This window comes from Macrotis lagotis, chromosome X, assembly GCF_037893015.1.
Source record: "Macrotis lagotis isolate mMagLag1 chromosome X, bilby.v1.9.chrom.fasta, whole genome shotgun sequence".
Lineage (NCBI taxonomy): Eukaryota > Metazoa > Chordata > Mammalia > Peramelemorphia > Peramelidae > Macrotis > Macrotis lagotis.
Window position 1 is genome coordinate 246,284,935 of NC_133666.1, and position 19,532 is coordinate 246,304,466.

Here is a 19,532-nt window from a genome sequence, read left to right on the forward strand (position 1 = left end):
GGAGGTGATCCAGGGAATAAATTGCAAAGCATTTTGAGATGCAAAATCCTTATCCATGCCCTTTTATAAGTTAATATTTTGAATATAAGGATAATATTTGAGCAGCACATCTAATATACCTCCCTTGCTTCTGATTTTTTAATAATAAAACTATAAATGTAGATGTGGTTAAATCGATCTCATAATGTACTAGCTTACTGGTTCCTGTTCAAAGATCTCCTTTTTAATGTAACTACAATAAATTTAAAATTTATGGATAGTCATCTAACTGGGATGTTTAGGACCTCCTCCCCTACTTTATGTCATTTCCTTACTGTCCCTGTGGAAACAGAATAGAGTCACACAGCATTCAATGAAATTTTATAATTGAATGTCTTTCATGGATAACTCATAACCAAAAAGTCATCACCTGGTGGCCAATTTACCAGTGATAATACTCCTCATTCAGGGTTAGGCTACAGACACAGTCTTTCACTGGGACCATATATTGAATCTTTTTGACATGGAAGAATATGTTAGCACAGGAAGGATGGAAAAGCCACAATGTTCAATTTGTATTTCGAGTTAGAGGACATAAGTTTGAATCCTGATTCTGACACGTATCCTCTTTATAACCTTAGTCAAGTCATTAGGCCTCAGCTTCCTCATCTATAAAATGAGAGAAAACGCTACCAGATAATTTTTTTTAGGATTTTGCAAGGCAAATGGGGTTAAGTGGCTTGCCCAAGGCCACACAGCTAGGTAATTATTAAATTCTGAGCTGGGATTTGAACCCAGGTACTCCTGACTCCAGGGCTGGTGCTTTATCCACTGCACCACCTAGCCACCCCTACTAGATAATTTCTAAGAAAACTTTCAGCTCTAAAATCTATGGAGCCATATATGGATCTACAAATGTAATCTTACTGCATAAAATCTTTCAATTTAATGAATAAGTCATATATCAGTAGTTGAGGTTTGGCTGTTCTTACAAATGCTAGTTCTGCATTGTGGTTAGAAATGGTATATCTACGTATAAATCTAAACTCATGTAATGTTAAAGGAGTTAATTGTCTGTGTTTGATGGCTGCAAAAGGCCTACCTGCCCCTAAAATATCTTTTCTGCAAGTCTACCACAGTTCCTTTAATTCTCAGAATTAGTCACTAACTGACTTCAGTTAAAAATATCATCTTGAGAAGTCGTTTAAAATGCAAATATCCATTCTTGGTTTATCACATTATATTGCAATGGAACTTAAGACAGGTTAATTCTGATTGACAGTGGAAAATAAGACAGTTTTATTTTATGTATACCAGTTATGGCATCCTCCTTTCAAATGTGGGAATCTATTCTAGGTTCAAGGTGCCCCGTGGATTCATAACCACTCAAGCAATGATTCATGAGCCCCCATAATCTGTTAACTTTTTCTCTAGTAATCCAGAAGATAGTTGAACATTTAATGAAGCTGCATAGTATTATCTGAAAATGTAGGGGACCCTTCCACAAATAGAAATATATAGTCATATATAGATATATATACATATTTGTGTATGGATGGATGGATGCACATATGTACTTACATACATATACATGCATAAATATATACATAACATGCTTATATACCTACATCAGCAGCAAGTATAATGAGTACAAATAGAGATCACCCATGGTTGGGAGAGAAAGAGAAACACATGAAAAATACATGTCAAGGGGAATTGAGTGTTCAAGATTCCCTCTGTCCTCTGGTAGTACCATTGAACTGTTCTCACTAGACCTGTTCCTGAATGAGTATATTCCTACTTTTGACTCCCTGGAGCTAATTCTTCATGAACTTGTAGGTCTGCTCCTTGCCAAGCTTACTCCTCCCTGGTGGGTCTCCCTGGTGCACCACTAGGTTCTGCTGGTCTCCACTGGTACACTATTTGACTTCTTTCAGAATCTCTCTGTTGGGGGCAGCTAGGTGGCACAGTGGATAGAGCACGGAGTCAGGAGTACCTGAGTTCAAATCCTGTCTCAGACACTTAATAATTACCTAGTTGTGTGGCCTTGGGCAAGCCACTTAACCCCATTGCCTTGCAAAGGAAAAAACTAAAAAAAAAAAACAGAATCTGTTGGTCATTGGTCCCTGTCCAGTTCTTTTTGACTCTTCTTTTTAGGACTGATCAAACCATTTTTTTTTTTACTTCAGTCAGTTAGGGTTTGATGACCAGACCTCTTCACAATAAAGGTGGGATAACTCTTTAGTTATAGTTACCCCACTCAGCTAAAACATCTAGGCATGTTGCCCCCAGTATGAATGCAAACATTAACCCTAAGATTAGAGTTTTCCTTTTTCTGAACCAAAAGCTATCAAAACTTAATGATACAGATGATTCCCAAGCTCCTCTATGATTTGGCTGAAAATAAATTTGAATTAGAACAAAAATTAGGCTAAGGGGAAAAAATCAGCATTTTCCACTCACCTAACCAAAATTCATGTCCTATTTGTGTAAATATCTCATCACTAAAGCCTGGATGTTGTGATGCAGCATTTTGTCCAGGATGAAACTCAATCTCCATACTTCTCCAGAGAGAAAATAGGTTTTGCTTTTGTCCTTGTTCCTTTCCATACTAACTAAGTAAAATGACTTGGCAATTGAAGTTCCTTCCCAAAATAAACTCAGCTTGGTTTGAAAAATCATGTAAGAGGATCTGAGTTGATATTTGCAAATGAAACTAATTCACTTGAGCAACTTCACCTACTCCTATTTAGTAGTTACAGTGTTTGCCTTTAATGGGACCATTCCAATAACAGAAAGTTGGTGAAGAAAGCATCTAAAAACATTTTATTGCTTTAGTCGAACAATAAATCAGATCCAAGGAGGAAAAGACATGCTGGTTATTATTTAATGCATTATAAACCTAAATCTAGCAACCTTAGCTATTTGAATGATAATGTGGGCTTTGGAGGAATATTTGCTAAAGGGCAATTTGAATGAATTTGGAAGTTTAGTAGTACAGTGACTTGGAGTCAGGAAGATCTGCTTTCAAGTCCTGCTTCAGACTTTGACTAACTGTGTGACATCAGCAGTTCTAGTTCATAGTTCCAGGGCAGAGAAGAGTGCTGGTGATAGGTCATAAGGGAGTAGTACCAGAGATAGGAGGGCTAGGACTTGCAGCTGCAGGGGCCCACAGGCCCTACTTGGGTCAAAACCAGAGTGTTGTCCAAGAGAGCAATGACTATACCTTTCCAAGGTTTAAACCACTTTGTAAGCTCCAAAAACTTACAGATTCCAATAATAAGCTCTGAAAAAGACAGCACAAACCTCCAGATGACCAGAGCCCAACTTTAACATAAAATTCAAAGTCAAGAAATAGTATAGAAAAATAAGTAAGCAACAACAAAAGAGAATTTGACCATAAAAGGCTACTTCAAGGACAGGGTAGACCAAGACATAAACTCAGAGGACAATAAAGTGAAAACAGCTACTAAAAAAAACCTCAAAGAAAAATGCTACTGGAATCCAAATCCAACAATATTTCCCAAAATTCCTATGTGAACTGATGCTAAGGAAAGAGAGAAGAGCTAGGAACTCACTATGCATAGTGGTAGCAATCTCATAATGACCATCAACTGTAAAGGACTTGGCTACTCTGATCCGTACAATGATCTAAGACAATTCCAAAAGATTCATGATGAAAAAATACCATCCTCCTTGAGAGAGAGAACTTATGAATGGGAATCTTATTTTATGGAATGGTTGCAAAAATACAATGAGATAATATATGTAAAGCATTTTGCAAATCTTAAAGTACTACTTAAATTTTTAGCCACTTTAATTTTTTTGTTGGAAGGTTTGTACTGCATTTCTTATTCAGTCCAATATGTTCCAAGCTATTGTCTCCAGTCTATTGACCTTGATAGATGTTCCTTTCCTTCACCATATTTAACACCACATTCTTACTTCTAGGTGATCCTAGATTTCCACAGATTATGAAATTCATATACATTTAACATCTGTAAACTTAAATCAGAAAAGAAAAAACTATCGGCACTTTCTCCTCTCTTGCTCCTTACAGGTGAACAGAATTAAAACTCCAAAACAGATTGATGAATTGATTGAAATTGAGAGTGACACAGGGACCTGGTACAGGAGGTGTTTCGTTCGAATCCGCACAGAATTGTATGGAGTAAGTAATGAACCCCATCTGGCATGCTTGTCTTTCTTGGCCTTATGAGATTAACAATTCTCTAAGAACATTAATGCATTATAAACCTAGATCTAGCAACCTTAGTCTATAACCTCTGAGTTATTGATCTGTCTGTAGAGGGAATTTTCATAAAAGTTTCCCACACCAAAAAAAAAACCCAACCCCAAAAGAAAAATGAATATTAATACATACAGTACCTGGAGCTTGAACTATGCATCCTACTTGATTTCAAAAATAGTTTGAGGTAATTGGAAGACCTTGATTTAAAGTCCCAGTCTACTGGATATGAGCTGTGTGACCTGGAGTGAGCCATCATCCCTCTTTTTGCCTTAGTTATGTCATATATAATTAAAAGGATTTGACCTGCCATTTCCTATGTTCCTAAAATGCAAGGAACCAGGAAAGAGCAGAGAAGAATGAAGATTGATTCCTACCTTTGAGAAAGGCAAGTCTTCCAGCAATTTTTTGGAATAGACTTTAATCTTGGAATATTTAAGCAAAAAACTGTAGTCTCAAATACTAAGAACATGAAAACTCATTACGGTCTAGTTTCCTGACCTGAAACCCTTTTCCCTTTTAATTTTTACCAAACAAAATCAAGTCTTCTCAGACCTAGTCTCCCCATTGCCTAAGTGCATCACTTTAGGTTTTATTCATCTTGGTTTTTGCTGAACTATTGTGTTAGAGAAACTAACTCTCTAATATTTCACAGATCTGGTTGACTTTTATGAGATGTTTTAACTATCCAGTTAAGGAGAATACACTGAAGCTGACAGCAGTTTGGTTCACCTTGTCTTTTGGGTAAGAGTTATTTGGTCTTTAGAAAGAGAAAAAAATGAAAAGGATTCTTCATTATGCCTTTTTCCATTTCAGTGGTAACTTTCATATCACTTGATGGCACAGACATGCTCTGTGGCTGTAAATGGTTTATTCTTTTCATTTTAACATGTGAATAGTTCTAGTTTCAACAAAAGCAACTGTGATGATTTCATTTATTTCATGTATGCAATTTGGAAGGACAAAGCCCAGTAACATTTAGAAAATGATCTTTTTGCCACAAAGCTTACCATCTGTTAACTTAAAATGCTGAAGAAAAGGGAAGCAAAGGAAAGGGGGAAGAATTTCAGCTGCTTTTGATTGAATCCAATTTGTGGTTGGAAAATGTTATCTTCCCTAATCATGTTTTAAATAATTGTAAAATAGATAATATCTTCCAATTTGGGTTGTATGATAGAGAATTGCAAAAGCCAACCACTGTGTCCCAAGTTAAAGCTGTTCTGAAAGTGCCTTACTTATATTTGACCAAAGTTTACTCAACATTCCACTAGTCTAAGAAAGTGAGCCCTCTTAACCAGTAATCTTTCCAACAAAAATGTATGCAACAGTAATCCATGAGACTCCTACTTTTCTACTTTCTCTATCTGAGCTAACAAACATTTTATTAGCCAACTTTTATTTAGGGTTTTGCAGTCAGATGGCACTATGGATAGTATACTGAAAATACAATCCAGAAGACATGTTCATGAGTCCAAATCTGACCTCAGATAACTGTGTGATCCTGGGCAAGTCACTTAATCCTGTTTCATTTCCTCACCTGTAAAATAAGCTGGAGTATCTGGATGGTGCAGTGGATAGAGCCCCAGCCCTGGAGTCAGGCGGACCTGAGTTCAAATCCGAATTCAGACATGTAATAATTTGGGGCCAGCTAGGTGGCACAATGGATAAAGCACTGACCTTGGAGTCAGGAGGACAGAAGTTGGAATCCAGCCTCAGAAACTTGACACTTACTAGCTGTGCTGTGTGACCTTGGACAAGTCACTTAACCCTGATCACCTCACATACAGGGCCATCTCCAGTCATCCTGATTCCTATCTGACCACTGGACCCAGATGGCTCTGGAGGAGAAAGTGAGGTTTGTGACTTAGCACAGCACTCCTCACTCAAATCCAATCCATATGCTTGTCATGGCACACAGGGTCTTCTTCAAGAGTGAAGGACAAAACATAAAAAAAAATCCAACAACATCAAAATGAGTTAGAGAAGAAATGGCAAACCACTCTGGTATCTTTGCCAAGAAACGCAAATTGGAGTCACAAAGATTCAGATACTATTGAAAGTACCCAGTATGTTAGAAATATCATCTAACAGTGTGATTCTATGAGCTTACATGACATCTTGAGACACAGGGTTTCATGAGACTCTTTGCCTCTGGCAGAACACTTCAGACTAGAGTGAAAGTATTCCAGGGGCCTTCAAAACTAGCAAACAACTGAATCTTCAATAGAGAGTTAGCACAAAAGAGTAGAAAGAATATTGTACTTGGAACCAGGAAAGAACTGGATTCAAATCCTATCTCCATCACTACCCCTTATGACCATAAGCAAGTCAATTCACCAATCTGAGTCTCAGTTTCCCAACTTAAAAAATGGAGACTATAGTACCTGCAGTACCTATCTCATAGGGCTACTATGAGAATCAAATGGAAGCACTTTAAAGACCATGTGAATATCATTTATTATTATTATTATTATTATTATTATTATTATTAGTGTTAGATGGGTATAAACTATATCTCCTTTTTTGAGTCCCTGGAATGTCTTTTTAACTCTGAATATTTTTGTAATTATTAGTAATATGAGAAGATACAATCATAGCCAGAAACCCTTATATGAGGACTCTATATGGTGTCATAGAGGTACCATAAGAAAAGGATTGGATTTGAAGTTAGAAGGACTGGGTTTGAATCCTGCTTGTACTATTTATCACTCCTGTAATCTTGGGCAAGTCATATTCTCTTTCTGAATCTCAGGTTTTTTAATCTTTAAAATGAAGAAGCAAGACCTTCCATAAAGAATCATTGATCTCATTGACTATGCATGGTGGATAGCTCACTCTCTTGTACTGGAGTCCTTAATAAGCCAGGCTTTCTTTGTCTCCACAGGTACTATGGATTGTCTGTCTGGTTCCCTGATGTCATTAAGCATCTGCAGTCTGATGAATATGCAGCTCAAGTGAGAAATATTGGCAGAGAAAAAGTGGCCAATTTTACTCTCAACTTCACCTTAGAAAATCAGATTCACACCAGTATAGAATATGACAATGGCAGGTACAATCATTTACTACCAATCTGGGAAAACAAATTGGAAGATTGCTAAGACAATGTGACAGTGAAGTGAATATTCCTTTTCAATTTGTAAATGATTATTTTTATCCCTTATTGTGCTCAATGTTAGACATTTTGGAAAGTCTCAATAAAACAGGTAAAATTATATGGGGTGTCAATTATTCCACTGAATTTTTTATGTGTGTGTGTGTGTGTATACATGTCTATGTGTGTGTTTCAAGAAACAGGGAGTAAACCAGTCATAAAAGAGGTAAGGAAAATTTGGATAAAATCTAAAAGGGCACAGATCAGGAGAGAAAATAGACCTAATCAAGTGAAACTGCAAGTACTGGTATAATTTTGTATGATGAAATAAAATAATTAGAAGATCACAATACTAGCCTTATGCATGTATACATACTTTATATTTTTAAGCTGATTTTTTTCATTCTACAGTAAAATGAAAGAAAGAATATTGTATTAGATTATAGCTTATATACTATATAACCTATATACTATATAGGCTATATACAATATAGATTATAGTATAGAAGTTTAGTTTAGATGGTTGGGAGAATTTTCCAGTGAATGGCAAGGGTTACAAATGTAACACTAATCACTCTGGTCCAGATGACATAAAGTACTATAATTGTTCTTTAGATATATTTAAGACAAAAGTTGAGAACTATCTCAGAAAACTCAGCTTCATCCTGGTCTAGAGGCAGAAGCATGTTCAAGATGGTTTCCTAGTTCTAAGTGTATGCTGTCTATATATAATCACCATAATAACTTACCTTTGCATTCAATTAGCACAGTCAAGGGACAGTTTAAATCTCATTTTAGAAAATGGAAAAGCAAAGATCTGAGATAGCTAGACAAAGTCCCTATTCTATACCTCAGGACTAAACAAGATTAAAGGGTGGAAAGGAATTCTCTGGAGCTGTTTCATTGTCCCTTTGCTTGAAGACTAGATGAAAAGAAAAGTTATTAATTCAATATGGCCTAATCTAGCTACATAAGGCAAGAGGACATAACCATCATCTGCTCAATAGAGGATCAACTTTATTGTCCTACATCTAGCGTTCTTAACATGCTAGTCCCCAGATTCCTCAGGTGTCCTTGGATGGATTACAGGAAGTCTGTGAACTTGAATGGGAAAAAGAATTGTTTTTAATAATAATAATAATTTGAGTTAACCAAAAATTTATTTTTCACTAAGTTTTGGTTTCCTTTGTAATCAATTATTTTCTAATTTCTATTCTGAGTAAAGGTCCATAGGTTTCCCCAAAATTTCTCCAAAGGGGTGGGTCAGTGATACACAGAAAAGATTGAACTCCTGTCCTAAGGGATATTACTACAACCACCAGGACTGCAATCCTTTAGTACCCTAAAAACCCTCTTATTTAACCCTACATATTCTTTGATGAGAATTCTAGTTTTTTAAATAATTTAAAAATTATAACCCTGTGTAAAGTGCCCAGTCAAATGGCTCCATGAAATCTCATATTCAGTAATGTACTTGAAGATCCTAAGCAGAACTAAAAAACATTAAGATTAGATGATCATATCAATATATTGGAGTACTTTCTTTAAAATATACACATCTGGTAATAACAAATTGTGAGATGATCAACTATGGTAGGCTTAGCCCTATTATCCAGTGATCAAAGTAATTCCAAAAGACTTGTGATGGAAAATGACATTCACTTCCAGAGAAAGAATTAGAGTCTGAATGAAGACCAAAGCTACTATTTTCAGTTTTTAAATTTATTTCTCATGGTTTTTCCCTTTTGTTCTGATTCTTTTAATGTAACATGACTAATGTGGAAATATATTTAATGTGATTGTATGTTTATAACCTTTATTAGATTTCTTATTGTCTTGGGAAAGAGGGAGGAGAGAGAGAGGAGGGGGGGAAATGTGAAACTCAAAATCTTACCCAAAAAATAAATGTTGAAAACTATCTTTAACTGTAAATGGAAAAAAATAAAATACAAAAAAAATAAAATATGCACATCTAAAAGTAGATATGATTACAGGATTTGGGATATGTAGAGAAATTTAAAATATAATAAGACCATCTCATTTTTACTTTCCCATTTCAAATTCAATTCCATTTCAAAAGATTGATCTTCTCCTAAAAAATACAGGGTCGTTTATGGTCTTTCAGTAGTTTCTGCCTTTGAAATTGATCACTTCCAAATAAAAATACTTTAGAGAAGTAACAAGACTTCAGCTTCATTTTTGTGGTTCATTTGTTAGGTTTAAATACCTTTTAAAAAGAAATTGAAGCCAGATGATAGGGTAAGAAAGAAATATGCCCTGAGTTTGATTTGTCTTTAAAAAGGAAATGCAGAATGGCACTTTTAAATCAACTGCATTCTTTACCTTTTCTGCTATTGAAAGGGGCAGTGTAGCCTCTGTTGACAAGACCTTAACTACTTGTGCCCCCCATTTCTGCATTTGGAAGAGGCAGAGAAAGACACCTCCTTCTCAGTAAACCCTTGTGTTTTTGTATCCATTCTGAAGATTAACAAGAAATAATGTTGATCCCAAGGAGCACCTAAATCTCTATTTCCCTGGTGTGAATGAAAGATTCATACAGAATATTATAACATTATTACTACCTTCTGTCCAGTATTCCCACCTGTGCCATCCAAGTATGATTTCAGTCATTTTACTTATTTTTTGAAATGTGCTGGGTTATCACCTTCCTCTTTGATACACAGAGCCAAATCATTCATAGTGAGAAAGAGAATATGGTTGGAAGTGTTTGTGCCTGTAACACTTCTCAAAGTCTGAGTCAATAGTACCTGATATAAATGGACCAGAATTCATACTTTCTTTCTCTAGAAAAGTGAAGCCACAAACATGAATTGGTGTTCTTTTAGAAACAACAAACCAGGGAGTCAACTTTTTGTGTGTCATGGAAACTTTTACTAACTAGTGATGCCCATGCTTTTAAATGAATAAAATAAAATGTATAAAATTTCAAAGAAGAGCAGTTATATTGAAATGCAATTTTCAAAATGTTTTTAAACAAGGTTAAAAGTAGACCTTTCATGCTGTCATTTTATTACATTCAGAGATCAAAGAACTTCTAATTAGAGTCAGAAAAGATAGATAATGAAATGGTGACTGCTCACCCAAATGTACAGTTAATGCTTGAGTATCAGTAAAAATTTAGCCTAAATGACTGAAATCCAAAGGTAAAACCCAAACTTGAATTTTAATCAAGTCCTACAGTCTTCTTTCCAATAAACTCCATTGCCAGAGCCACTGGCAAAAAATGAAATGTTGATGTCTACGTTTTATGTCTTCTTCTTCTTCTTCATCTGGTGAAAGAAGATATTGTTGAAAAGTAAGAGTCAAAAAGCAGACAAGGGAGAAAGGAAAGAACCTGGGGAAATCTCCAAATTTAATATCTTGGATTCTGAATAATCAGAAATTGATAATAATCAAGCATTAAACTTCTTTCTCACCCAAATTTCTTTGACATGGACCAAGTTCAGTGATGCAATCTCTTTTGTGTACCAACAGGTTCATGGGAATGAAGTTCAAATCTGTAACTTTTAAAGACTCCATTTTTAAGAGCTGCACCTTTGAGGATGTGACTTCCTTGAACACCTACTTCAGGAACTGTACGTTTATTGACACAATTTTTGACAACACAGGTATGTCACTCACCACTTCCTTCAAAGGCAGGCCATTTGGGCAGGTCTGCAATAATCGTTATAAGCTATATGCATACAAGCAGTGTGGGAATGAGGGATCTATGCAAGATAATGATAACACCTAAAACAAATTTGTTGACTGATTCTCAAAGAGTATATTGGACAAGGTTCCCATCTTACTGCCAAAGTTGGTACAGGTATATTTGTCTTACAGCTGTATTTTACTTTACCTAATAGGTGTGCTCCTGAAAAGTTTAGTGTGGATTAATTTTTCATAAATGATTCTACAAAATGTTGGAGAGCTTAATACTAAAAAGTTATGTTATAAATTCTTTTGTAAAACAGGGAAATTGTCTATAATTTAATCTACTTTTGCAAATCCAGGTTTTCTTAGCCTGGATTTGCTTTAAGTGAAATATATTTTTCTTCTTTTCTTCTTCTTCTGTAGCAAGAGTGTACAACAAGACTTAGAGAAGAAATTTTGAATCAGAGACCCAGTTCAAATATCAGATCATAATTACTATATGTATGATCATGGGTGATAATAATCTGGCATTAAGCTTCTGCCCCACCTGATTCTCTTTTGCTTGCCTTTATCACCTCTGGGTCAAGGTCAGTGAGGCAATCTCTTTTGTGTCCCAACAGGTTCATGAATGTGAAGTGAAAAGCTTTAACTTTTAAAGACTCATTCAAGGTCATTTTGCTTCTTGTCCTCAATTTCCTCATCTACAAAATGAGGGGGGTTGTACTAAGTTGCTTTCACAATCCCTTCTAGCTCTACATCCATGATTCTATTGAAGTGTAAATGTTATCCTTTTTTTGTGATTTGGTTGATTTTTAACCAAAACTTTTGGAGAACCAGAAAAGTATCTGGAATGGGATTTAGCAGGAATGAGTCCTATGTGACAGCCCCAAGCTAAAGGAAAATCCCACTGTGGGTAAACACCACAAGAAAAGTTCACATTTGTGATTCCTCGTTCCTACCGACCGACCTCTGAATCCTGTTAGCAGGATATAGGTCAAATCTGAGTAATTAATGGGAGTTATCCAAGGCCACAGTAACAGAACTAGGAACTAGCAGTGTTTGACATGTAAGCTCCTTGAGAGGAAAAATCATTTCAGTATTTGTAGTCCCACAAAGAGTTGCTGTTAAGGCACAGTGGTTTAAATGCTAGACTAAGAGTCCGGAAGATCTGAATTCAAATCTGATTCAGACACTTACTGGCTGTGTGACCCTGGTCACTTCACCCTGTTTTGTTCAGTTTCCTCATCTGTAAAATGAGCTAGAGAAAGAAATAGCAAGCCATTTCAGTATCTTTGCCACAACAACTACAAATGACATCATGAAGAGTTAGACACAACTGAAACAACTAAACCACAACAAAATGTTCCACAGAAAGGGTGTTTAAAAACTGTTCTTGATTGATTAATTGATAGGTAGAGCTTGCTGGAGGACTCAAGGATACATATTAGTTCTAGAGTCACCTAATTTCACTTAAATTTCTAAAGCACTTAGAATGATATCTCTCACATACTAAGTACTTAACAAATTTTTGTTCCATCCCTAATTGAATCCATTCACTTAGTCAATAAGCATTGTTTCTCAACTGTGTATATTAAAATATGCTAAATATTGAAGAATTTGCAAAAATAGATATTAAATTCTAGTTCAAGTTCCACCTGGGACTCTTTGTATGATTAGGACAATCAGGCAGCTAGGTGGTGCCCTAGTACCTAGAGTGCTGGACCTGGAATTAGGAAGACCTGAGTTCAAATACAGTATCAGATACTTCCTAGCTATATGACCCTGGGCCTATCACTTAAACTTTGTGAATCTCAGTTTCCTCATCTATAAATTGTGGATAATAATAACATTTATCTCTCAAAGTTGTGATGACAACTTTGATGAAATACTTTGCAAACTTTAAAGTGTTATATCAATGCATGTTTTTATTATACAACTTCTCTATATTTCCAAGTTCCCACAAAATGACATGTATAACTCAAATTTTACATTTTGAAACAAATCATCTCCATAACTAGATGGTGTGGGAGTTATTAGAAATATGGTATCAACATAATTCAAAAAGAATAAAACTGGGGCAACTAGGTAGCACAATGGATACAGCACCAGCCCTGGAGTCAGAAGTACCTGAGTTCAAATTTGACCTCAGACACTTAATAATTACCTAGCTGTGTGACCTTGGACAAGCCATTTAACCCCATTATCTTGAAAAAACCTTAAAATTTTTTTTAATAAATAAATAAAACTGTCAAGAAAAAATAAGATTAACATCAGTTAACCATGATTAAAGAAGAAGCAACTAGCCTCACTAAGTTTACTTATTAAGTCAATAAATATTGGAGACAGTTTGGTTGATTGGAGATAACCTTGGAATTAGAGTCAAGAAACCTGGGTTTAATTCTTGCCTGTGACCCTTATCAACCTTGTGTTCTCTGAAGAAATTATTTAAGAACTTTGTGAATTAGTTATCTTATCCATAAAATGGAGATTTTACATCTACTTCAATCAATCAACAAAGCCATTATTAAGCTCCAACTTTGTACTAGTCACTAGGATCACAAAATGAAAAATCTCCTGCCTTCAAGAAGCTTACAATCAATAGAGGAGGTAAACATTTATTTCTCAAGTTATAAGGAAAATATTTTTTAAACCTACCCTTGAAGTCTTCTGCAAATATGAATTGTTACTATCAAATATCTGCTGTGTGGAAGTAACTGTGGGAAATACTAAAATTTATAAAACATATTCCCTATCCTCACTGGTTTGGAAACAGGAAGACTCATCTTCATGAGTTCAAATGTGGCCTCAGACTTTGGTACTCTAGGCAAGTCACTTAATCTTTTTTGCTTCAGTTCCCTCTTTTATAAAATGAACTGGAGTAGGTAATGGTAAACCACTTCAGTATCTTTGCCAAGAAAACTCCAAATGGGGTCATGAAGAGTCAAACATGACTGAAATGCCTAAACAACAACTACTACAACCCCAGTATTCTTAATAATTCTTGTCATATTGCCTAATTACACCTCAATTAGTTGCTATCTAATCCCCTCTACACTTCTTCCACAGATTTTGAGCCATATAAATTCATTGACAGTGAATTTAAAAACTGCACATTTTTGCGCAATAAAACTGGATGTCAGATCAGCTTTGATGACGACTATAGCGCCTACTGGATTTACTTTGTTAATTTCCTGGGGACACTGGCAGTGTTGCCGGGAAACATCGTATCTGCACTGCTGATGGACAGGATTGGACGCTTAACCATGCTAGGTATGTATGTGTTTGCCTGTATTATGTAAAATGAAGCAACTGCTCTTATTTTCTAGCTGATGATCATTTTTTTCTTTGGGGATTTACAATCCTCAGAGATAAAAAGACATCCTTTCTACAGACATGTCTTTGATGCTTCATTGTAGTTTAACATAATATTTAACTCCATTTCACAGGAGCAGTTCCCATGAATTCATTACCAGATTGAAAAACTAATTATGTATAACCAACATGTCTTTTTCCATTTAAGTAACTAAAAAATGTGTAATGTTCAATTCATAGTCAGTTTATTGTGCAAGCTAACCTACCTTCCTAGTGACTAACCTGCTAGGTTAGGTCAATAATTTACAGTGGGGTATGGAGAATAATAGGGTTAACTACAGGAGTCAGAAATTTGGATTCCAGACACCAGGTGTGTGATTAATCCAGGGGCAAGCCTCTGACCCTCTCTGGACCTTAGTTAACTCATTTGTAAAATGAGGGGGTTGGATCAAATGACGTCAGAAATCACTTTCAGCTCCAAATTTGTGGTCCTATGCCATCTAGGGACAATCAGGTGAGACAGTGGATAGAGCATTGGAATTGGAATCAGGAAGACTCATCTTTCTGAGTTCAAATCCAGCCTCAGACACTTTCCTGCTGTGTGACCCAGGCAAATCACTTAAACTCTGTTTGCCTCAGTTTCCTCATCCGTAAAAATGAGCTGAAGAAGGAAATAGCAAATCACTCTAGTGTCTTTGCCAAGGAAACCCTAAATGAAGTTGGGTAGAGCCAGACACTACTGAACACCTCCCTGAACCTCAGAATCCCCTTCCTTAAAATATAGAGATAATAATAATAATACTTATGTAGAGTAAAGGCAGCATGGTATAGTAAATTTAGGGCAGGGTCTTAAGTCAGGGAAAGCTGGATTAAAATCCTGCCTCTGATCCTTAGGAGCTATGTGACCCTTGATAAATTCTTTAATTTCTTATTTGCCTCAGGTGACTCCCTAGAATTTACCTATGATGTCACAGTATGATCAGTGTTGATGGAGAGAGCTCCTGTGTGGTTGAATAACATACTCTTCTTATAATATTTTCTTATTACTAACTACCTTACAGACTCATTGTAAGGGAAACTCTTTGTTCAACCTTAGGCACAATATAAATGTAAGCAATTAGTGATGGTTGTTGTCAAGGTATTACTGTAGTTCTTGCCTTCAAAATCTAAAAAGTTTCACCTTGAATTTAGCAAGAATTAATTTAGTCAATTAGCTTTTATCAAGAGCCTATAATGTGCTATAAGAAATCATGAGCAGGTAGATTTCAGAAAAACCTGGACTTTCAAAAACTGATACAAAGTAAAGTAAGCAAAACCAGGAAAACATTGTACACAGTAGCAACAAAATTGTATGATGATCAACTGGGAATGACTTAGATCTTCTCAGCAACACAAGAACCCAAAACAATTCAAAAGGATTCATGATGAAAAATACTATCCAGCTCCAGTGAAAGAATCAGTGGGGTCTGCGCCCAGATCAAGCATGCTATTTTTCATGCTTTTTTTTTCCTTTTTTGATCTGTGTCTTCTTTCACAACTTGGACTAAATGGAAATATGTTTTGTATGGTTGTATATGTATAGCCTATATCAAATTGCTTGCTATGGAGAGGGAAGGGGAAAAAGAGAATTTGGAACTCAAATTTTTTTAAAAAATGAATGTAAAAATTTTCTTTTCATTTATTTGGGGAAAATATTATTTAAAACAAACCCCAAAAAATAACCTACTATGAGGTCAAGTGCTGGGGCTTTGCTGGTTATTTAATGCTATGTTCATATATTCTGAGAAAATAAACAATGTCTGCTTTTGTGTGCTTTCTCATTAGGTGGTTCTATGGTGCTTTCTGGAATTAGCTGCTTTTTCTTGTGGTTTGGTACCAGTGAATCTATGATGATAGGCATGTTATGTCTCTATAATGGCCTAACCATTTCTGCCTGGAACTCCCTGGATGTGGTAACTGTGGAACTCTATCCAACAGACAGAAGGTATGTTCTAACCAGCCAGTATGCTTAGGAGTAACTGGGTCCACAATAGTAGTAGAGAAGATATCAGTACTAGCCAAACAGGCCAGCAATCCTAAAAACTACCTAAAAACATCTGGCTAGGAGGGCAGCTAGGTAGAGCACTGCCCTGGAGTCAGGAGTACCTTAATTCAAATCCAGCCTCAGATACTTAACGATTGCCTAGCTGCGTGACCTTGGGTAAGTCACTTAGCCCCATCACTTTAAATAAATAAAATTTGAAAAAGAAAAAGAGAACAAATAATCTTAATAAAACCAGAATGTGTTACTGTTATCAAAAACAAATAGAAAAAAAAACAAATAGAGCAGTGAAACTGAAAGAAGTTAATTAGAAATATGAATTTGTTTACTGGCTGAAGATATGTGGAGGCTGTAATAAGACAGCAGGCCTTGGGATTTAATAGCATATTTTGTACCAGCTAATGAATGTGGATAAAAATTTGAACTGCTAATCAGTCTCAGGAGCAAGAATATATTAGGTCAGCTGGTGTCTGCATGGTTTCTGTATTTATTAATTAATCACAAAGAAAGCCCTAAAACTCAGATTTGGACTTTCTGAATTGCTTAGAGGAAGGCCTAATATATTTCCAATTTATTTAAGAATTAGTATTGAAAGAAAAGTACTCATTTGGCCCCAAAGGTAGAGGCATTCAGACCTCCAGCCTTGTAGCCGAAAAAAGGGTCTGGAGAATGGGACTTTTAGTTGGAGAATAGAATGAATTTCACAAAGGAGCAAATTATTTACAGAAAAGGAAGCCATTTTCTTATGTTATTTGACATGTTCAGTTTTTTTTTTGTCTCAAATGACATTTCTGTTTTCTCCCCATGGAGATTCATTCTGCCTTTGGATGGAGTCAATATTTTTCTCTGAGTTTTGACTGGGAGTGTGGTAGGGAGGAGGGATTTTTCCAGGGTTGCAATTAAAATTATTTCATTTCTGAGTGGGAATGTTCCTCCACCTCACCATTCTGACCCTTTTTTTCTGTTTTTCAAATTTTTCACTTCTTTTATCCTTCTTGCCTCCAGTTCATTCTGTTCCCCCTGGTCACAGTTTTAATATCTTTTTTTCTTTTATATTATGAACATAATGATCATGAACAAACAAAACCACTTCAGTACACAAAGCAAAAAAGAATTATCTGTGAAAACTGTGAAAACTGTGTGTTTTACCATTACCAAAATTACAATCCTAAAATACCACTTTCTTCATGACCCTATCCTTCTCAACATTTCCCATGATTCCATATCCCCAACAGAATAAAAGCCAAATTTCTTAGTTTGGCATGTATCTTAACCTCCCAGAAGAAGTGAATGGGGTGGGATGAGAAGGGAGGAGAATTAATGTAGTTCAGTAGAAAGACAAAGAATCTGAGTTCAAATCCTGCCTCTAACAATCACTGCCCATTAATTCTTGGAAAGTTATTTTATAGCATCTTTATTGTAAAATGAAAGGGTAAGCCTAGAAGACTGTTAATGGTCCCTTCCAGCTCTAATGCTAATCCTAGTGTAGGGTAAGCCATTTGACCAGATGTGAACATGAATTTTCCTTAATCACAGTGGTCCAGTTTGACTGGATAAGGTCCATATTTGGATATTCACTTAGACTGACATACAGTCCTTATTTGAGCCTGGAAGTAGCTACTGTTATATCAGGCAATTAATATGTGATATTTATGTAAGTCTATCATGTAAATTTGTAATTTATAGCATGATGCTGGCTTTGTTCTAGACCTACAAAAATATTCAGGCTAGGGGGCAGACTGTGTGGATAGTTGACAACAGAACATGTGGACACAGGACCATGAAAGTGAAGACAAGACAACTTGCTATGAGCAGACAAGGGGGAGAAGTGGACTAGGCACTTGCAAATTTGAACTATGCAGATAGATTTGTGTGCAGACCTGACTCTGCAGACTTTCACTACCAAGGCTGTTCAGTAAAAAGATATAAATCTCTCCGGGTCTCCTCAGCATTCCTTTTGTCTCTCTGAATAAAGAACCTGCAAGGATGGGCTATGTCTGAAACATCCCATTGCCTTTATATTTGGTGTAGTCAAATTGATCTGGCTTACATTGTGGGTCAGGATTGGACCTGACTTAAATTTGGCATGGAAGTTTTGACAGGATTGAATTTGAATTTTACCTGGGAAACATAGGACTTCTGATTGACTCTTCTCCTGGGTAATAGGCTATTTCAAACTTTTTATGATTGTTTGATCATTTTTAATCATATCCAGCTCTTCATGATCCTTTTTGGTTTTTGTTTTCTTTTGGCAAAAGATACTGAAGTGGTTTGCCATTTTCTTCTTTAGTTCACTTTACAGATGAGGAAACTGAGGCAAGCAGAATCAAGTGACTTGCCCAGGTTCACACAGCTAGTAAGTGTCTGAGGTCAGGCTTAAATTCATATTTTCCTGACTCCAGGCCTGGTATCTATGCACTGTGCCACCTAATTGCCCCTGCACCACCTGGCTACCAATTATAGGGAACCACAGATGCTATGCTTAGCGGCAGGAGAATGGAATTTACATCAAGAAAAATTTACTAGCTCATCATTACTGAATATTTTAATGCAGGTCTGGAAAATGGAAATTTTCCAGAAATGTAATGAAGTATTCCTCATTAATGATGCAATTAAAGTCATCTTCCAGTTTGCTGGTGGAAATTGACATTCATTAGAACCTAATAAAGCCAAGACATTCTATTTTTTGCAACTAGCCCTATTCTGTCCATATAGCTTATTGCTGGTCTTGGCTCAGGGCCCATTGTTCCTCTCTAGAGAAGTTAGTTCAAGTAATCAATATCCAAACTTTCTGTGATGCAGATCAAAACAAAGAGTTGATGGACTTTTAGAGCTTGAATCCAATGACAGTTCAAATCTAGTACCTTTGAGTCCTCCCTTGGCAGTTTGGAATGAAAAGGAACCATAATTGACTCTTGTTTTAGCCATTAAGGCCTTGGATGCTAATTTAAGATTTGGTAGCTAGTAATAGACTCAAGTGTGCACCAAGGAAGCCACATGTGGTAGTAATAACTTCTCTCTATCACCCTATGGAAAACTGGGACATTCTCCTCAGATACTTTGTTGTTGTTGTTGTTGTCGTCATTGTCATTGTTAAGTTGTTTCGGTCATGTCCAACTCTTTGTGACTCCATTTGTGATTTTCTTGGCAAAAAATACTAAAGTGGTTTGCCATTTCCTTCTCCAGCTAATTTTATAGATGAGGAA

General features: G+C 36.0%; 1 protein-coding gene across 1 annotated transcript in view; it reads left to right on the plus strand.

Moving 5' to 3' along the window:
* The window catches only part of SV2C (synaptic vesicle glycoprotein 2C), a 267,192-nt gene that overhangs the window by 219,178 nt on the left and 28,482 nt on the right, over positions 1-19,532 (plus strand). The window contains exons 7-12 of the mRNA XM_074199928.1: positions 4,040-4,150; positions 4,884-4,972; positions 7,113-7,277; positions 10,815-10,948; positions 14,040-14,243; positions 16,110-16,269. Of these exons, the coding sequence (XP_074056029.1) occupies positions 4,040-4,150; positions 4,884-4,972; positions 7,113-7,277; positions 10,815-10,948; positions 14,040-14,243; positions 16,110-16,269 (863 nt within the window). The remainder of the gene's footprint in view (positions 1-4,039; positions 4,151-4,883; positions 4,973-7,112; positions 7,278-10,814; positions 10,949-14,039; positions 14,244-16,109; positions 16,270-19,532) is intronic.